Source organism: Gastrolobium bilobum, unplaced genomic scaffold, assembly GCF_033153095.1.
Source record: "Gastrolobium bilobum isolate Gb01-03AN ecotype WA unplaced genomic scaffold, APGP_CSIRO_Gbil_v1 utg16102, whole genome shotgun sequence".
Lineage (NCBI taxonomy): Eukaryota > Viridiplantae > Streptophyta > Magnoliopsida > Fabales > Fabaceae > Gastrolobium > Gastrolobium bilobum.
In genome coordinates, this window is record NW_026895969.1 from 160,730 (window position 1) to 177,857 (window position 17,128).

General features: G+C 35.9%; 2 protein-coding genes across 2 annotated transcripts; one reads left to right on the top strand and one right to left on the bottom strand.

Annotated features, from left to right (window-relative positions):
* Positions 1 to 5,294: 5,294 nt before the first annotated feature.
* On the top strand, positions 5,295 to 6,072 carry LOC133297036 (histone H2A). Its single transcript, XM_061496089.1, has 2 exons — positions 5,295 to 5,567; positions 5,667 to 6,072. Exons 1-2 carry the CDS (start codon positions 5,358 to 5,360, stop codon positions 5,901 to 5,903), a joined length of 447 nt encoding a protein of 148 aa, XP_061352073.1. The 5' UTR covers positions 5,295 to 5,357; the 3' UTR covers positions 5,904 to 6,072.
* An 88-nt stretch (positions 6,073 to 6,160) lies between these two features.
* Positions 6,161 to 14,572, bottom strand: LOC133297037 (small RNA-binding protein 11, chloroplastic-like). Its single transcript, XM_061496090.1, has 4 exons — positions 14,410 to 14,572; positions 14,241 to 14,309; positions 14,028 to 14,134; positions 6,161 to 6,363 (listed from the first exon to the last, which is right to left on the bottom strand). The coding sequence occupies exons 1-4, from the start codon at positions 14,444 to 14,446 to the stop codon at positions 6,316 to 6,318; spliced, it is 261 nt and encodes an 86-aa protein (XP_061352074.1). The 5' UTR covers positions 14,447 to 14,572; the 3' UTR covers positions 6,161 to 6,315.
* Between the last annotated feature and the right edge of the window lie 2,556 nt (positions 14,573 to 17,128).

A 17,128-nucleotide genomic window follows, 5' to 3' on the forward strand; every position in this document is an offset into this window, starting at 1 on the left:
ACTCTCCAAAGTACAAATATGCAATATACAACACAAAATATGATCTTAACATACTTTAATATCAAAAGGGCCAAAATCCAACATATGAATTTCATCATTCCTTACTCAGCCCACTTGCCACAGAAAGTATCATCTATGCAGCTCTGGGTACCTGAAAAATAATCCCCACATGGGGTGAGATACAATCTCAGTAAACTCAAAGTCTTTGGAGACTCCTCCAACCCTGAGCTCACTTACATGATATGCAGGCATTAAAATGGCATTTTGCAACAAATCTCCTAACAATAAGCATATAACTATGCAAGGTGTATTAACACATACCACGCCATTCCTCAAGTCCATCAGCTATCCCAAGAATGCTCGCATAAACAGTTCTACTGGCGAGAGAATCTATCTAATCGCATATAGCACATTACATTCTCAATCTCAAGCAACAACACTCAGTTTCAATACCAATACACAATCATGTTATACAAACCACAACTCCACATAGAGTGTGGTGGAACATCAAAGGAAAAAGTCCCCAAGGTCTAAGAGCTTACTTGTCACAATGTTATGCTTTTGCTCCTCTTGGTTCCTAAAAAAATCCAATATAACCAAAGGTGCCACAATCCTAAACAACCTATTACAAGGTGCGTGGTTATATGCAATATCAACATAAAAAAGAATATTACAACACAAGTCATAAATCATCAAAGGCATGGGTTTAATACTTACCCACTTGCTGAAATCATAATAACCTAGCTCAAAAAAGGTTCCACACCAAGATCATCACCACCAACATCAACCTAGGACACAACAACATATACTCTAGCATCAAACACCAAAACATATAGCTATTTTCGAATTTTCCGTCAAAACACTAAGAAAACCCTAACATCGAATGTTCAAAATCCAAGGAAACTCCAAATCAAACCACAAAAGTTTACCTCTTATGTTTCCACAACAAGGAGAAATCATACTCCAAGCATCCAAGGGAGGAAAGCTTCTCCTTCTCCCTTCTAGAGGATGACAAAAATAGTGGATGAGGGAAATATTTGGGGCTTATTCTCGGTTGGTTAAACACAAGGCTTGGAGGGTGGAATTAATGGAGGCAAATCAAATTTGTGATGTATTATAAGCTTCAATAGGTAGGGAACATTAATAGAGGTGTGAGAAAAAGAGATCTTCGGCCATGGTTGGGCTTCTCACGAGTTAGGGTTGGGAATAAATGAGGAGATATAGTTTCTAATATTTTTAACAAATTTTCGGGTCTGCTCGCTGATATGCTCGCTGAAGCGAGCTAATCCGTGAGCAATGTGCTTGATTGCTAGGCTTCTCGCTTAAGTGAACAAGCAGTCACCTGATGCCATTTTACCATATTGTTTCACAAATCCTCATTTAACCTCCTTAATTCCATATCTAAATCCAATTAGTGACTTTTAATTATGCGGGCTATTATAAGTAAAATGATTCTAACTCATCCCAAATGACACGAAGTTGGGTGTAATAGGAGCTGATAGTAGTGCCTTGCTGACGAATGGTAGGAAATGTGCATTTTAGTTGATAGATACGAGAGAGATTGACTATAGAATAACATTCTTTAAGGTTATCCCAAAGTTGTTTTGTCATGGGGAAGTATTTGATGAAATGCCGAATGGAGGGTTCAATAGTGTTGTGAATCTAACCCGAAATCATGGAATTACAGACGCGCCAAGCATGTCCTTATTCAGAAGTTTTGTCTGTTGGGGCAATAATCTCACTACTAATAAAGCCCAATTTGTTTTTGGAGTTAGGTGCGCTTTTTATTGCCCTACTCCAGCTTTCATAGTTGGATTATCCAGGTAGTGAAATATTTGTAAGCAATATGCCAGGGTTGTCATATGTGGGTACTAAGAAAGGGGACTGAGAGTCACTAACCTTGAATGCGTTAGTTCTTACGTCAGGTGTATAAGTGTTGCCATATGTAGTGGTCATGATAATATGGAGAAGAGAAGAAAGAAGTTTAGGCTACGCACTATTGAAAAAATATATATAAAAGCTATGGTAAGAAGAGTGTGTAAGGCAAGGATCAAACGTTTTCTCATGCATATTGAAATTGAGAAAAGGGTTTTGATTGCTTTCTATTAATGTGGTCACATCTATATGTAGACAATGAAAGTACACAGTAGTTACAAGGATCTAAGCCATCAGTTACAACGATATTAGTCATCCTTATCTACAAGAAGTAATAACATATTGTACTTGTGTATTGCATTAGAGATGAAGAGTTACGAAATTAAGGAAGACAATGGGCTATATATATGTGGTGCCTCATTAACCTAAGACTAGGTCAAATCAACGCCTCAACAAATCCCAATCTTATTGGGTAATTTTCTTAATTTTATCCAATCAATCCAATTGATTAGTTTTCCCAATTTCAACCACTTAATTTAATTAATTGATTTCCTTAATTTTATCCAATCAATCCAATTGATTGATTTCTCCAATTTTAGCCAATTAATCTAATTATTTGATTTCCTTAATTTTTGTTATTCAATCTAATTAATTAATTTCTTTATTTTCTCCATATTCATTAAATCTAATTTAATGACTATATTTAAATTCAAATTTGAAATTAAAAATTAGAATTTAAATTAATTTTATTTAAATTCGAAATTAAAATTCAAATTATTTAAATTCAAATTTCAAAATTCAAAATTAGTGTTTAAATTAATTTTATTAATTTAACATTTAAATTAATTAGGTTACATCATGGATCAAGTCCAACTTGGCCCATGATGCCACCTACCCTCTCTTCGCCCAATATGTGGGCTTTACCAACTTAAGCCCATTATCCCTTATTGGGTCAAAACCTCATATACTATAATTTAAGACAACTTAAGGTGTTTGTGTGCAACCCATCAGGGCCAACACAACCACTAACATAAATGAGCTTGGGCCCATTAGGCCCAATCCATCTAATGACAACACAGAGCACTAGTAATGCTTTGTTGTCCAAGAGTTAGTTGAGTTCGTCGAATGATCAACCTGTTATACCTATTTGATTACCGTGTGAATTGTCCTTTTGTCTCGGTTATCCGTCCTATTGACCTAGGTCAAGAAAAATGTATCAAACCCTATGGTCTAGGATTATCTTTTGCTGAAACAAAGAATTTTCACTTACAGACTCTAAAGAGCGGGCCATCTCATAACTCATTTACTATGCATAGATTCCCGAGTCCCGTAAATGTCATCCAGTTTCACCGGTCTATGGATAACCTAATCTCTCACAAAGATTGACGAATTCCTTCAGCTTGTCACACTAGCCCTGATTCCTTAGGACATGCCCAAGAGTATACCTAGGAGTCTCCATGTTTCAGGCAAATAAGGTATACAATCAAAACAAGCCTTCTAGAACACAGGTCTATATGACAACGTCAGGTCTAAGAAAAAACACACTCAAATAATAAGAGACATTACCTATTGATACTATCTGTGAGATTTCTTTGTAATGTCTCTTTATGGGTCAATTCAATGCGAGCTATTCTCCAATAGGTCTACCCACAAGTCAGCCAAGACATCTCAATGTATGTAGCTCACGAGGACTCTACCTTGCATCTCTATGCAAGTAACTGAGTCGTGCTAGTCTTACCTGAGATCACCAATGCCCATTATCAGTATCTCTAGACTAGGAACATGTTTCTGGCAATGGATGTGTGGTGTCATTAAGCCCTCACGATCGTGATTCCCATCACAGATCCTCAATGTGACACCCGTTCAATTCCAAAGGCTTTATCAATTTACTCATATTCAATATTTCAGAATTGCAATATGAAACAAGATAAAGAATGTTTTTATTCATAACAATAAAGAAGTACATGAGTCCATCTGACTCTCAGATTGTCTCTAGGACACTTATATACTTACAGTATTTGAATACATCATTATTATACACGTAGTTAGTTGTTAAAGAAAAAGCTATTATTATCCTAGTAGAGCACCTATAAACAAATCTTTTTATGTTTCACAAAAAATTAAGAATTTTCCACTATCTAATTCTAATTTAAGTTTACCCTAAAACATAATAATATTTTTAATCAAATACCCTTTTGCACACATCTAACTCTCAGCTTTTAGTTTGTTTTTGTTTCTGTGACTTCTACTTTTTTTATAATGGAGTTTTTGATTAAAAAATAAAAAATCATCCAAATGGGCTAAAATTAATTTTTTAATGGAAAATGAAGAATCTAAGGTTAAAATTTAAATAATACGTTTTCAGGAAATTTCCCCCATCAAGTAAGACCTTTTAAAAGTGTTTTTTTATTATTTAATATGTGCATTTGGATACAAATTTTTAAGAAAGCAAAAAAAAAGGTTAAAATAATACCTTTTTTCCGAGCCAAGATTCCTTACTTATAGGAAAAAAGCAGAAGAAAAAATAAATATTTTGTCAAAATTCAATTTTATCCCAACCCTCACAATCCCTTTTAGTAATCTTATATATAAAAATATTTATATATATTAACATCAAAATATTTGTTTTGAAAAATATTATATTTACAACATCTTTTCACTTAAAACATCTTACAACAAATCTTAACTGTTAATTTTGGTTAATTAGATGATTATGATTTATCAATAATTAATTAATAAATATGACCCAATAAATTATAACCGTTAAATTGATAAAAATCAACGGTTAAAATTTAATTATAAAATATTATAAGCGAACAAAGTTATTAATATAACCTTTCTTTGTTTTTTTTACTCAAAAATTCTTTGGAATTCCTTTAAAAAAAAAGCAAATTATTAAAAATTTATTATTTTAAAAGCCCATACAAAAAGACTAGAGTACTAGACAATAATGCTAAACACAACTAGTAAGGAATAAATTTTTAGTGTTACTGTTGCACCAAAGATTCAGTATATCCCACTAATAGAAATATTATATGTCAGTTAAAATTTTATTTTCTCTGTCAAATTTGTTCTCTCTCCTATGATGTGTAATGCTTCCATTGATTAGATGCACTGAATTTTGGTGCAACAGTAGCACCAAAAATTTATTCGCTCTTAAGAAGGATGACGTGGCCAATCTATTTAAAAAAAGAGAAAAAAGAATCCAAACGCAATACAAATATGAAGAAAGAGGGAGTCGAATAGTGGCGTTCCATTGGTCCATTCAAAAGCGCACGGATTGCAAATATAAATCATCCGCAGTCGTAGATAGGATCCAATCCAACGATCACATTCCGCTCAGTGCTCAATCCATAGACTCACCGAAACCTCCATAAAACCGCGCTGGCGCCTCCTCATTTCACAACAAAACCTTCCCTCCCTCTCTTTCGTAAATCACACAAAACTCAAATTCGTTCATCACAGTCAGTGCTAGGGTTCCAATGGACGGTGGTGGAAAAGTGAAGAAGGGTGCAGGAGGTAGAAAAGGTGGAGGCCCAAAGAAGAAGCCAGTTTCTCGATCCGTGAAGGCTGGTCTTCAATTCCCCGTTGGAAGAATCGGGCGTTACTTGAAGAAAGGAAGGTACTCACAGCGCGTTGGTACAGGTGCACCTGTTTACCTGGCTGCTGTACTCGAGTATCTAGCCGCTGAGGTAACCTAATTTTGCTTTATTAACTTGAAACTTTGAAATTAAATTTTTAATATTCTGAATTTGAGGAATATTTGTGTGTGTTAATGGGAATGGATGCAGGTGCTTGAGTTGGCTGGAAATGCAGCTCGTGATAACAAGAAGAACAGGATTATCCCGAGGCATGTTTTGCTTGCGGTGAGGAATGATGAGGAGCTTGGGAAATTGCTTGCTGGTGTTACGATTGCACATGGTGGTGTTCTACCCAATATTAACCCAGTGCTGTTGCCTAAGAAGACTCAGGCTAGCAAGGAGCCTAAGTCTCCTTCTAAGGCCACTAAGTCTCCCAAGAAAGCTTGATTAGTTTTTTAAATTTTAGTTTGTTTCTCTTTATTTAGTGTGTGTGCATATCTGGGTTTAGGTGTTTTTTTTTATTTATTGTCTGCAGCAAGAAGTTTTATTCGCTTGGAAAGTATGTTATTCTGATCTCAATTGTATCCCCTTGTAGGATTTTCACCCAATCAATAGAAACATCGAGCTTTTAGTCATGAATGTTCCAAATGTAGGCGATTGTTTTGCTTATGGGATAATGTCCCAAATTGAATGAGTGACGAATAAATATGAAATAATGGACAAATAATGTAAGATGAGTCGTTACTTTGATTAGTCAAGATTGACTCTACATTTGAAAAAAAAAATATTTAATAAACACAAAATTAGTTCCATGGACAAATATAATCACCCAGTGTCAAGAGGCATCGTCTTCTCCCGGTCATTTAGCGTTTGAAGGTTCAACGAAAATCAGCCTTCCATTAACTATCTGCACCAAGCAGGAAATTCAAAATTCAATTCCATAAAACAACAAACGGATGCTATGTAAATTTATTATGTCAGATCCCTAGCTATGCCTATGATTCTTTTTAGGGAAAAGTTCACCAATACTCTTGTGGTTTACTTCAGAATCACTCATGTCCCTGTGATTTTTTTTCGATCACATATGCCTTGTGCTTTGTAAAAACTAAGAAATCACAGCGACATATATGATAAAAAACATATCCTTTTACATTTTACAAATCATAGGGGCATATGTGATAAGAAAAAAATCAAAGGGACATAAGTGATTCTGGAGTAAACCATAAAGGCATCGGTGAACTTTTCCCTTCTTTTTATTAGTAAGGTCAACGACAATAAAGAGGAAGGTATGCAACTAAAGGAAGATTTTGGTAGGTAGATTTTTTTGAGAAAGCTAATAAAGCGGTAGATGTGATTCATAAATGATTATCTTTGGTATGGAGTAAGGAAAATTTGTCTAGAAAAATAATTTTGATTGTAAAATTCTTGTAGTGTAAAAATGAAACAAAATGTCCACTTGGGAATATAAAATTTTTCTATTTACCAAATAATTTTTTTTAACTTCTTCAAAAAAATTACTTTCCCATCATTTTTCCGATAATTGTATTTCACGGTTAAATTTTTTTTTCTCCTCAAAGGATGTAATGTGGCAAGAAACAGTGTTTCAGTTTGCGCGCTAGATGTGCGCAATCTTTAGAATTCCCATGTCCCAACTTGTTTTCCAATTTTTTCACTTATCATGCAGGCAGCATATCAAATTCAAAATTGGTCCAATCTAGATGTGTATGTGCTAATGTGATGTTCTTAAAGTATCAAACTACAATAAGCCATGCCATGAGCATTTAGCTGGATGATTACTATATTTCCAACGAAAGGACAAGATTAGAGAAGCACAAAACATAGTTTACTTTTACATAGTACGTATGAATCCGTAATGGTAAAAAGGTGTAAACAAGGTTGAAGAGCAATATAACTAACACAATTCAAGTTTCATGAGTAACTCCTATGACGATCATTACAACTATAAACTTAAAAAAAAACCTTACGATTTTCCTTAGAATCATTTTCCCCCCTTGTGCTATTTTTTAATCACTTATCTCCTCTATGGTTTTTCCATTCAAGTCTAACTCATAACACTGTTAAAAACTAGATTATATTACCCGTTTTGTCCCAGTTTAACACTAGTATTCCTCATGAATTTTATTGCCCAATTTCACTTGATTTAATGAGAAAACCGACACCGATGAATTTCGAACTTCAATGGCACAATGGATAAACTGCCCCAAAAGTGGGCAAATGCTAATTCACACTGCTCTAGTATCCAACTACGCATGAAGGAGTCTTGTTCAGCAATGGTGCTGTTGGATTAGGAAGTTTTGAATTTGAAATACTGTTGTAAATATTTAAAATTAAATTTCTGTTTGTAACAAAGTAGTTGTTAGAAGATTTTTAGGAAACAAAGTTATTCTGATTTGTATTTTTAGGAAGTACTTGATCTGTATAAATGCACCTCATTGAAGAGGAAAATATATGAATGAAAACAGAAGTATTCTCTGAATTAAAGTCTTGACATGGTATCAGTTAATTATTGATCCAGGAACCCCATTTCCCAATTTTCTCTTCAATTTCTTTGTATACCCGAACCAAACCATCCATTCCCACTAATAGCCGACCCGTATCCGACCCAAAACCGGTTTCTTTCATTCGAATCCCAAATTCCTTCTTCTCAAAATCCCTATTTTTTTTTCTTCGAATCCCTAAGTCACCTCCATGGAAAACCCAGACTCCACCACCGTGGTTCCTCCCACTCCTCCTCCTCCTCCTCCACCCTCAAACATCATCATTCAACAAGACAACTTTTCCTTTCCCATCACCGTTGTGCTTGACGACACAAATTACCCTCTTTGGTCCCAGTTGTTAGATATGCACATCGGAGCGCGAAACAAATCTGGTTACTTAACTGGAACCTTGTCCAAACCCCCACCTGAAGACCCATCGTATGATACATGGGTTACTGAAAACAAAAGAGTCAAGAGCTGGCTCATTGACTCCATGACTCCATCCCTGATGCAGCGCTTCATACGGCTCGAATCCGCCTCTGAGATCTGGGACGCTGTCAAGCGTACGTTTTTTGATGGCTCCGACGAAACTTGCTTGTTTGAGTTGAATCAACGTTCCTTCAACACCAAACAGCATGGCCGTCCCCTTTCAACATACTTCAATGACCTCCTCTCCATCTTCCAGGAGATTGACCACCGTACATCTACTCAGGCTGGCACTGTTGCGGGGGTTCTTCAGATGCACTCAGCTATGGTTCGCTTACGCGTTCACATCTTTCTCAGCGGTCTTGATGCTGAGTTCGACCAGGTTCGCGGTGAAATCCTCCGGAAGGACCCGAAATTGGACCTTGAAGGCTCCTATGCGTATGTTCGGCGAGAACAGCAGCAACGCGTCACCATGAATCGTCCTCTCTCCTCTAATGAATCCTCAGCCATGGTGGTGAACACTTCTCGTTCTTCCTCTGCCTCTCTGAAATCTCGCAAAGATACTCCTTCTTCCAAGCTTCTATGCTCCCACTGTGGAGATTCTGCTCATACGAAGACGCGCTGCTATGAAGTCATTGGATATCCCGAATGGTGGGATTTTAATAAGAGACCTCGCCGTAAGGTTCTGGACAAAGCTGCACCTGTCTTCCCTGATATGGGTCCCCCTCCTTCAGCCAATGCGGTATACGAAGGTATTCTTGGTAAGTCTCATGCTTTCTCTACCCTATCTCAAATTGATTCATGGATAATTGATACAGGTGCTTCTGATCATATGATTCGTAATCCTAACCTTTTGTCTAATCTTTCCCCTTCCCCAAAGACTGTGATCTCTACGGCCAATGGTGGAACCTCTGCCATTGTTGGTCAAGGTTCAATTTCTCTCTCTGACCGGTTACATCTTCCCTTGGTTTTGGCTGTTCCCTCTCTGGACTTCAATCTTCTTTCTGTTAGTCAAATTACTTCTAACCTTAATTGTTCTGTGATTTTTCTGCCTGTTGTCTGTATCTTCCAGGACAACCAAACAAAGGAGATCATTGGTTATGGTGTTAGGAAAGGCAAGTTGTATTTTTTGGATGCTTCCCGTTGTAGTCGTGATGCTCCTCCTCGTGTGTCTGCTACTTCTGCTGTGGATTCTGCAAAAGATACTATCTGGATTTGGCATAGACGATTAGGTCACCTTTCTTTTAGATATCTCAAAAAATTATTTCCCCAATTTTTTTCTGATGTAAGCATTGCTGATTTCCATTGTTCTATTTGTGAATTGGCTAAAAGCCATAGAATTCCTTATTATCCAAGTTTGAATAAAAGTATTATTCCGTTTCAAGTTATTCATTCTGACGTCTGGGGCCCTGCCCAAGTGCCTTCCTTATCCAAATCTTTTTATTATGTAACATTCATTGATGAGTGTATGCGTATGTGCTGGGTGAGTCTCTTAAAAAATAAAGGAGAAGTTTTTTCTGTGTTTAATTTTTTTTTCTGCATGGTTCAAACTCAGTTTAATACCAATATTAAGATCCTTCAGTCAGATAATGGCATGGAGTATATGGCTGCGAACTTTGCTGATTTTTTGTCTTCTCATGGCATTAAACACAACACCTCTTGTTCTTATACCCCACAGCAAAACGGTTTAGCCGAGAGAATGAACCGCACACTCTTAGAAGTAGTTCGTGCTTCCTTGTTTGGCATGAATGTTCCTTCCTCTTATTGGGGGGAGGCTGTCACTTCTGCTGCATACCTTATCAATAGGACCCCCTCTAGTGTCCTTAATTTCCTAACACCTTACCAAGTCCTTACCTCTCACTTTCCTACCCCTCATTCATCTAACCTTGAACCCAGAGTCTTTGGCTGCACCTCCTATGTCCATATTCCCAAAAACCAGCGATCTAAATTGGATCCTTGTGCAAAAAAATGTATTTTCGTTGGGTATTCAGATGTTCAGAAAGGTTATCGCTATTTTGACCCTCTTTCTCATAAAATGCATGTCACTTTAGAGGTCAATTTCAGGGAAACTGAGCCTTATTACTCAGGGGGAGCCTCCACTTCTCCTTCTCAGGGGGAGAATCCAGCATCCACAATTACTAGAGAAGAAGACGTTTGGCTCTCTACTCACATGGCACCCTCGGCCATTCAACCAGAAGCAGCACAGCATGCTCATCTTGAAGAACAGAATACTCAACCAGAAGTTGATGAACCTACAGCATCACAGAATGCAGAACCTTGTCTAACACACATACCCGAAGATTCTTCTATGGCTGTCCCTGAAGTTCAACCAGAAATTCAAACTGAACATAGCACAGAGGTAACTCTAATCCCTCCTTCGAATACACTTGAAATACCTGCCAGAAAATCTTCTCGGATGAACAAAGGTATTCCAAAAACTTTTTATGAACCTGATCCCAAAGCAAAGGCTAAGTACCCCCTTAGCAATTATGTATCTACCCAACACTTATCTGAATCATATGCATTATCTGTAACTCAATTATCTAGTGTGTCAATTCCAAATAGTGTACAGGAAGCATTGGATGATCCAAACTGGAAGAAAGCAATGAATGTAGAGATGGACGCACTCCAAAAAAACTCAACTTGGGAATTAACACCTTTGCCAAATGGAAAGAAGACAATCGGGTGCAAATTGGTGTTTACAGTGAAATTAAAGGCAGATGGGAGCATAGACCGATACAAGGCAAGACTAGTGGCCAAGGGATATACACAGAAGTATGACATTGACTACCAACAGACATTTGCTCCGGTAGCTAAACTCAATACTATAAGGATACTAATCTCTTTAGCAGCTAACAGGGATTGGCCTTTGAAACAGTTTGACGTAAAAAATGCATTCTTAAATGGTGACTTGGAGGAGGAAGCTTACTTGGATATACCACCAGGAGTGCAACTAACTCAATCTAATGGAAATCTGGTCTGCAAACTACAGAAGGCCTTGTACGGACTCAAGCAATCACCCAGGGCATGATTTGGGCGTTTCTCTTTAGCAATGAAAAGATTTGGGTACAAACAGAGCAATTGTGACCATACTCTGTTTTATAAACATAGAGGGGAGAAAATAACTATTCTAATAGTTTATGTAGATGACATGGTGCTAACCGGAGATGACATTGATGAGATGAAGTCCCTTGAACATCATTTGGCAACTGAGTTCGAAATGAAGGATCTAGGTCCCTTAAAATATTTTCTTGGGATAGAAATTGCAAGATCTCAAAATGGCATATTTCTAACCCAAAGGAAATATACTCTAGATCTCTTATCAGAAACCGGAGTGTTGGCTTGCAAACCGGTTGAGAATCCCATTGAAATGAATCACACACTTGGTATATACCCCAATCAAGTAAAGGCTGACATTGGAAGATATCAAAGACTAGTGGGAAGGCTTGTTTATCTCTCACATACTCGACCAGACATCGCCTATGCAGTAGGGATAGTAAGCAGGTTTATGCACTCTCCTAGTGAAGATCATATGAAGGCCGTGCACCGTATTCTGAGGTATTTGAAAGGATCACCTGGAAAAGGTATTCTTTTCTCAAAAAACAGCAAGAAAGGCATTGAAGGATTCACTGATTCTGATTGGGCTGGAGACAAGATCACTAGACGGTCCACCTCAGGCTATTTTACACTGGTAGAAGGCAACCTAGTCACATGGAAGAGTAAAAAACAAAAGGTTGTTGCAAGATCAAGCGCAGAGGCAGAATTCAGAGGTATGGCACATTGTATTTGTGAACTCTTGTGGATTAAAAATCTTCTGAGTGAGTTAGGAATTAATTATGATCTTCCTATAAGTCTTTACTGTGATAATAAGGCATCTATTGAAATTGCTCATAATCCGGTTCAACATGATAGGACAAAGCATGTTGAAGTGGATAGACATTTTATAAAGGAAAAGCTGGATCAGAAAATTATCACCACTCCATTTATCAGATCAGAAAACCAGTTGACAGATATTTTGACCAAGGCAGTTTCTGGCAAAGCTCTAATGAAGACAATTGACAAGTTAGGCATGTATGACATCCATGCACCAACTTGAGGGGGAGTGTTGGATTAGGAAGTTTTGAATTTGAAATACTGTTGTAAATATTTAAAATTAAATTTCTGTTTGTAACAAAGTAGTTGTTAGAAGATTTTTAGGAAACAAAGTTATTCTGATTTGTATTTTTAGGAAGTACTTGATCTGTATAAATGCACCTCATTGAAGAGGAAAATATATGAATGAAAACAGAAGTATTCTCTGAATTAAAGTCTTGACAGGTGCCATGAAAACAACATACCAATACCATGAATGAGGCTACGACTAATTCATTTTTCAATAGAAACAACAACTGCAATAATAACTTTGAATGAGAATGCTATTGATCATATTTCTGCAAATATAGCAACAGTTATCAAAATGACAGCAGGACTTCTAGTTGGAAACTGATGTTCTTTTGTTGTTGCAATTTTTGACGTCAAACAAAGGCATGGAGCTTTAATTGGTCCAATGATTGCTGATTAGGAAATAATCTCAGGATAAGTTAATTATCACTTGAGCAAATGCTTACTAGAATTTATAAGAAAACGCAAAAGCAAACTGTTGAGATATATAGTTCCACATTGGTTGAAGAGCAACTAATGTGGAGTTTATAAGGCCTTGGGCACTCCCACCCTTTGAGCTAGCTTTTGGGGTGGTGTATCCCAAGGTTCTTTACACAAACATATGTGGAATCAATATAAGGACAAAATACGTAAAATAAAATAATTTTTAACAGTGTTAGGGGTTGGACTTTGATGAAAAAATCATAGGAGATGTAACTGATTAAAAAAACAGCATAGGAGATAAATGAATCTAAGGAGAACCCACAGGGTCTTTTAAGTTTTCCCAAGAAACTAATTATGAGTTTGTCCATCAGAAAAACGACTGATGTGCTGTGAACATACTCAGCGTTTCCATTATAATATATTGAATGGCGTACCCCTGCCTAAATAAATTTAGCAACAGCTGAAACACATTATATTTATTCTTAGGAAAGAAGATATAACTACATCAAATTTCCTTCTTCATGGCTTCACTCCACCACCACCGCTTGCAGCAGATTATTAAGTTGAGGTCCTTGAGGAGAATATTAAAGGTTCTCCTCAAGTTTCAAACAGCCTTCAAAATAGTATCTACCTGACTTTCCATCGAGCAAGGATGCTCAATCGGAGTCCTAAGGTGGAATAAACTAGTTTGTGAAAGAAATCAAGTGATTCAAGTGAAAAGGTATTCACCTCAACTTCCCGTGGTAATAAATAATGTTTCCATTGACCCCACTAAAGAAAACAAGGAAAGCTTGTTGGCATCATAGAGCTTAGAGAACCAAACGGGAAAAGCTAAACTAGAAACCGAACTAAGGCTTTAAATCCATATGAATAGTATATCTTTCTTATCTCCAATCACCAATCAATCAGGCATTTCAGCAAACAACATCAGTGCAAAGTCATTGACACCACCAAACAAATTAAATCAAACGGTATGTTGTTAAATAAATGAAACAACCTATCTAAATAGATGCATTCAGTTTTATTGCACTCATGACACACCAATAGATGTAGACAAAATTACCCTGCCATTCATGGCTTTCATAGCCTTTTCCGCTTCAATTTCAGACTCGTAGGAGACAAAACCAAACCCTTTGGGCCTTCCAGTTTTTGGGTCCATCACTAGACTAGCTGCAAATGAAGAATTGAACAACCCACAGCACGGTGAGTCAGCAAAAAAGGAGCGGGGAAAACAACATTTGAGAAGAATAAAAAGAAAAAGAAAAAGACGGCACACCTTCCTTAACTACTCCGAATGGAGAGAACAACATCTGTAGCTGCTCCTTCGTAGTGAAAAACGATAATCCTGGGAAATGAAATGAAGCAATGTTCAAAGGTAGAAACTTGGGGTTTTTAACATTAATGAAGAAGGGTAAAGGAAAGAGGAACAAAAGAAGAAACTTAACTGCTGACGAACAGCCTTGTCCCGATTCTTTGAGACATCTCAACTTTACTATTGCAGTGTAGCTCGATCCTGTTTGCTCTACGGTTAGGACCTACGCCCCTTCATATCAAGTTCAAACTTCGCGAGAAGAAATCTGGATAGAAACTTTCGTACAGGATAAATTTATTTTATTCAAGAATCACGATTTTCATAAATACGATCGAAAATATTTGAACAATAATATTCAGAAATACAAAATTTACAAATATTCAGTTTTTCGAGAATTCTAAAAAATACCTTCTAGCAAAGCTTCATAGCAATTGCCAATTTGCAATACTTATGAGGCCCGGTTATATTTATAATTTTTTGTTTTATAATTTTTTACAAATTATATTATATATTAGGGATAGTATCTTATGTGTTGGAAAGTATATTATCGCTAATACATAATGTATCTTATAAATAAAAATTTTGTGAATATAACTTTTTAGCTTAATCTTTTAAATTGAATTACTTTCTTACATAGTATCAGAGCTTTAATATTATGGGTTTGATTTTTACTGCTCTATTTTTTCTTGTGAAATTTTTTACCACTTAACCTATCTCTCATGCCCCAGTTGGCTCATTTGTTTGGACAGAAAGAAAAAATAAGAAAAAAATTAAAATTTAAAAGAAGGAGAAAAATTAAAGAGAGTTTTTTTTAATTTTTTTATTTTATAAATAATATAATTTTAGTTTTGCAATATTTTTAGTTCTCATATTGTTTCTATCATTTTAAACTCGTTTTCTCTTTATAGGATGTTTGGTTGAGAATTTTTTTTTTTACCCAAGAATTATGATTGCTGGGAATATGGTAAAAAAATGAGTTTATCAAAAAATTATTGGAAAAATTTCACTTTCACCTATTGTGATTTGTGTGTGTATCATTTAGCACCATGTGGTTTAAAAATTATTAGTTACATCCATTGTAGTTTCACTATGTGTCATTTAAGCCCCAAATGACCAAAATACCCTCATAATGGGCTATTACTTAAAAGCTCAATCTTGTACATTTGTAATGATATTTTGTGGCCAAAATACTCTCATAACGGGCTATTACTTAAGAGCTCAATCTTTACATTTGTAATGATATTTTGTAGCCCACGTTTATGCTTTTGCTCAGAAACTAAAATAAAGGTGCAATAGAAACTATGTGGTACTGGATCCATCTAATGAAGAATGTCTAGCTGCTATTGTCGAGTACGAGAAGGTAATATAACCGACTAATAACCGTAATGCTCAGTTTCCTCATCTCAAAAAATTTATTAAATTAAGCAAAATAACACGTTAATCATCTCATCCTTAGTCTTTACCACTCACAATATTGCACTTTTTTGGTTCTTACTGTATGACAAAATTTGGATGCTTTTGATTTCTTATTAGAGAAACAAAAAGGAAGAAATTACCGAGTGGTAAATTATCAGTTCAACACTGAAGATTAAAAAATTCTCCCTTAGAAATTATCATTGAATCTTGGATAAAAAAGGGTATTGCCTAGAGCATTTATTAATCATATTATGTGTTTACCAGAAACTTGCAGATAACTCAGGCTCTCCAAATGCAAAAGGAAGTACAAAGGGACCTTAATGAACAAATTGAGGTAGGTTAAACTTGCTCCAATGAGTGATGCATAAGGACATGTTAGAAAGCATGCTCGTCTTTTATTCTACCCCTTACACGTACGACTCCTCTGCAAAATTAGAAGAGAGAAAGGGTATTGGGGTTTTAATTTTAATTAGGGATAATTTTGATATTTTATTTTTAATTTAATATTTTGTTTATTAAGAGTATTTTTGATATTTTATATTATGAGGATGTTTTAGTCATTCGGGGGACAGATGACAAATAGTGCAACCACAAGGGATATAAGTGATAATTTTTAAATCACAGGGTGCTAAATGATACAACACAAACCACAATGGGTGAAAGTAAAGTTTTTCCAATTTTTTGATAAGCCAAAATATTGTCGAATTTTTGTCAGATTTTTCACATATAATTTTTCATTTTGCCAGGGAAGAGGTATTTTGGTTTACTTTTAGGGAGCGTTTGGTATGGAAGAAATTTTTTTTGACCGGAAAGAAAAATTGCACGAGAATATGATGAGAAGTTTTTGTTACCGGATAAGTAACGAAAATATGTTTGGTAGGCCAAAATTTTGCATGAAAACGTGGGTTGATTTTACTAAGGTATATTTGGTTGATTGTAAAAAAATGATGAAAATATTTACTGAAATTACGAAAATATCCATGAATTTGAATATTGTTGAAATTCGTATTTTTTTTTATACATTCATCGTCATTCTCTCTCTGTCGAAGACCGTTTGGACTAACAAGCATCTGTAGATTTATTTATAACAAGTAGAAATTCTGACCGTGTGAAGCAGGACATTTTCGTCATATTATGATGTCAAGGATTTGCCACCAACAGGAAAAAAAGGTAACCACCCCTACAATGACAAAATTTTCCAACCCATTTGTGTACAAAGTAAAAAGACAGTCAGCTTTTTTTCCCCATACACTTATTCCTAATCCTCGTACCAAACATGGCCATATTATTTTTCCTATTCTATTTTCCTGGCCAATTTTTTTTTGCCCCCTACCAAACAGCCCCTTATACACAAATTACATTCCCGAGCAATTTTTAAAATATCTTCTGCAAAACATAGATAAATTGAATTATCACCCTCCTTTTTCTGAGAATCT